We start from the raw sequence: 3816 nt of genomic DNA, 5'->3' as shown, positions 1-3816 counted from the left end.
CTATGCCGGAAGGTAGGGCGGAAGGCCCTCTTCAGCCTGCTTTCAGGAATCGTGGGAATGGGTGGGTGGTGGTTCGGGTGAGAAAGATGAGACGGACGAAATGAAGATAGAAGAAGGTGAAAGATTATTTGTGGAATATTACTGCCTCAGCATTTGCCTAAGTGATCTAAGGAAACCACAGAAAAACTTGGACCAAGGCAGACGGACCCGGAACCGAACCGGCGTCCTCCCGAATGCTAAACAATGGTCTAGACCTCTAGGCCGTGCCGCTCGGTGCGTTGTTGCTAACGTGCTATACTTCATATACTTTCTCAAGCGATGTGCCCCTTCCAATGTCTTGGATGCAGGCTGGCAAAATAGTAGGTAGGAAGAAAAAAGCTCATTATACTCTCGACTCTAGTTCATTAAACATACTTTTTCATACAGTACCTGCCAAATGTTTTTTCAATCATGAATAGTAGTGCGAGTCGAAAACAAGCGTTAAAGCCTTTAATATGTCTTCAAATATAAATAAACGTCTCGTTGATATTTTCAGTAGTAAATGGTACCAATAACAGCACATTTGAGCAATGCAATTATAGTCGATAAAATGGTCAATTTTTCCGTGCAGTACTGTACGGATTATACGCTCCTCACCGGTCATGAGTTTGACCGAGAGTTGTTTCCTTCTTTGTTTGGCCTAGTGCTGTTCTTTTCTACTTTGCGCCGGTCAAACTGAAGGTCATATCGCTACAGAAAGTAATAATAAAATAATTCGAAGAATACAGACCACTTCGAATTATTTTATTCGATTATGGTAACGTGCCTACCACGTTGAGGGGAGCTACGCAGGGATTCGTATCAGCAAGTAGATATCCGCATATATTTAAATGGACCTTGTTGAAGCATACGTAATCCTAATTTGTTGTATTTTCAAAAACACAGCAGTCAACATAAATTTTTATAAATTTTACAGACCATAACCTCAGCTATACCATAAAATTTTTGACCGAATGTTAATTTTAAGGTAAAACTAGCGTAACATCATAAAAACACCCAGGATAATTATGTTAAATATGTTTTTAACAGGCTTTTCTTTTCAGGAAAATGTGCGAGAGGCCCTTGATCTCACAGCCTCTCCGTTACGAGGACAACCACAAAATAGTCGCGCCAACCATCCGCCCATGGTTATACAGGGGGACTTTAGAAAGGTAATCTTGCCATTTGATTTGATACTCTTTTTATTTTAAAATTACAATTGATTTCGGATTTTATTAATGTAACAATACGATTCATAGAGTCTGTGTTGTCAATCTTGTGGTAGTGATGACTGATTGACCGAATAATTGACACCAATTGATTTGACTGTTGTTGATATTTGTTCGTTGTATTTTTGTTTACATTTCGATTCGAGCATTCTGTATAAATTTCAATATCTTCCTAGATTTGGATATGCTGTTTTCCCACTATTTTCTGTTGAATTTCTATTCTATAATGTGTAGTATGTCACTGATTTGCAGTGGACATCAATTATTACAAATAAGATGTAAGCGTCCGTGACGGGGATGTTAATTGAGAAAGATGGCGTAATTCCAAACCTAATTTATTTAAAAATGATTTTTTTTGTATGATTTATTTCCGTGAAATTTTCCGATATTTTAATAGTTATTCTGCTATTCAGGGCGGAGACGAATCCAACAAATCAGAGATCATTTGAGTCGGTTCAGACGTTCTTGAATTATAAATGGTGTAACTAACCCGACATTGTTTTATGTATTTAGACTTAAATCTTCGTCGGTGTTTCTTATTGTGGATTTTTTGTTGTTTACAGGTGTCAGGGATCAGTAGCGAAATTTTCAAGCAGATAGAGACTGTTGAAAATGACCATGATGCCTCAACAGCCGCTGCTTTGGAGGTAAGACATTCCATTCAAAATATTGCTAAGCCTTATAGGATTATGATTATCATCATCATAAGGTCGTCACTCCTAACACTAGTTGAATACGCACCTCCACTCCTTTCTATGCTCAGTTAATCTTCACATTTCTTTAACACATCCTTGACTATTTGCGAACAGTAATTTAATCTAGGTCTAGCCCTACTCCTTCTAACTTCTGTTTCTTCTTCTAATATGACTCTAACTAGTTCTTAACGGTAAGGTTTTAAACTACAGAAAGTACTTATTGGCAACAAGAAACTAGCCAGTACGAAAATTACCCCAAATAAAATTTTCTTCTTGTTTTGAACACATACATCTAAATAATTTCGCCTATTTATTCTTGCATTCAAATGTCGATTCAAAAATAAAGTAAGGCAAGTTAGGGTACCAAATACTACGGATAATCCTAAGAGATATAGGTACGGTAAGATATTTTAATCACGATCAGAATATTCCTTTTCTTAACTTATTGAAAATTTCTTTTTGTTCCTTGTTCGTGTTTATAAAAATAAACTTTTTTATAATTATTACTTAAGAAATACAACTTTAGTGTCTGGCTACTGGGCTAAGGATTTACATGCTACGTCTTAATTTCACGCAGATATCTCATTTGGTTTACAAGTTAGAAACTATTGGCAGCCGAACTGACAGACAGACAGAAAGACGTTGCCACAACAGTAGAATTCCATTGAATCCTAGCGCAGAACTCTAAATTTCAAGTATATGACGTTTGCTGACACTATTTTTTATTTATATACTTCTGTTAGAGCATTGAGAATAAAAATCTTGTGAACAGCTAACGAAAATTTATTCATTGAAAAGTATTTTTAATCTTGTCATAGTTAATTACCTATAGCACCACGTAAGTATTCATCTTTCCTTACCTGGATGGGATCAAAAATGATCTTGCTCAACTGGCCCAATTGTACTCTGACCTTCTCATTTTTGTTTAATTTAAAGCATATTTAGTTCTTGATAAGAAATTTATTGAAGTCTCCAGAAGTGCATCGCAATTTCGAAATTATTAGTTCTCATCAGCACACCACGTCGTAAATTCAGTTTGACAAGCAGACACCCTCGTAAATCTCTCTTGTCATACCTACACTATCTATACATATGCAGATAGCAGATATAGATATAGATATAGCAAAAATACAGTTAATTTGTTATAATTAATTTTGACTACAAATTCGTCAACTATGTCCTGTCGTTCAAGTAATTTAGTACATAATTTCTTTCCAACTTGAATACCCGAAGAGGGATATTTTTGACGTTGTTCTTTGATAACTTCATTTCAATTCAGTTTTTCACACTGATGCTTACCAATGAACTGACATATCCAGAACTCCTTGAGCATTCTTTATTAGCGATCAAGGTATATAATACGGCACAGCCGGAATAGGGGTTCCCAAAGGAATAGATTCCTTTTTTAGCCACCTGTCAAGCAATCCGAGGTTTAATTTTCCTCCTGTACACCGTACAGGGACAGATAATATACACATGAAGGTACGTATTGGAAAGTAATTTCGAATGAACCCCCTTCGAAAGCTGGAGAGCATTGTATTGTTTTGTCGAAGTTAATTGATTGAACTTTACGTGACCGAAACAGATGTTGATAATGAGAGAAGGATTGTCATGCATGCGGTGGCTAGTGCGGCGTCGACAACGCCGGCGGTTGACTGAAGACCAATGTACACCAGACCGTATTTCCATCTGCATGTTTTAGCCTCAATATTTGACCTCATATTTCATCGCCCTCGAATTGAGGGGTCCGAATTTCCACAAATTATTCCCACATCCGTGCGTCAATAGCACTCAACGTTAATGCAATTTAGAAGCGCGACGCCCGTCGCACATCATAATGACCACTATTTAGAAAATGCACATACATATATATA

The 3816-nt window shown here is 36.7% G+C and overlaps 1 protein-coding gene across 7 annotated transcripts in view; it reads left to right on the top strand.

The window, feature by feature from the left end:
- Positions 1–3816, top strand: part of LOC108737721 (rho GTPase-activating protein 100F) — a 107090-nt gene that overhangs the window by 49751 nt on the left and 53523 nt on the right. For 5 of the 7 annotated variants that reach the window (XM_018470814.1, XM_018470796.1, XM_018470806.1 and 2 more), the window contains 2 exons: positions 1083–1190; positions 1811–1894. In XM_018470814.1, coding sequence (XP_018326316.1) covers positions 1083–1190; positions 1811–1894 — 192 coding nt within the window. Of the gene's footprint in view, positions 1–793; positions 848–921; positions 1007–1082; positions 1191–1810; positions 1895–3816 lie in introns of those variants that run through there. The other 2 variants (XM_018470838.1, XM_018470830.1) reach the window with 2 other exon arrangements.

The sequence above is a fragment of the Agrilus planipennis genome, unplaced genomic scaffold (genome assembly GCF_000699045.2).
Source record: "Agrilus planipennis isolate EAB-ADULT unplaced genomic scaffold, Apla_2.0 scaffold14, whole genome shotgun sequence".
In the NCBI taxonomy this organism is placed as follows: domain Eukaryota; kingdom Metazoa; phylum Arthropoda; class Insecta; order Coleoptera; family Buprestidae; genus Agrilus; species Agrilus planipennis.
This window is presented reverse-complemented; position numbering and strand designations above follow the sequence as displayed.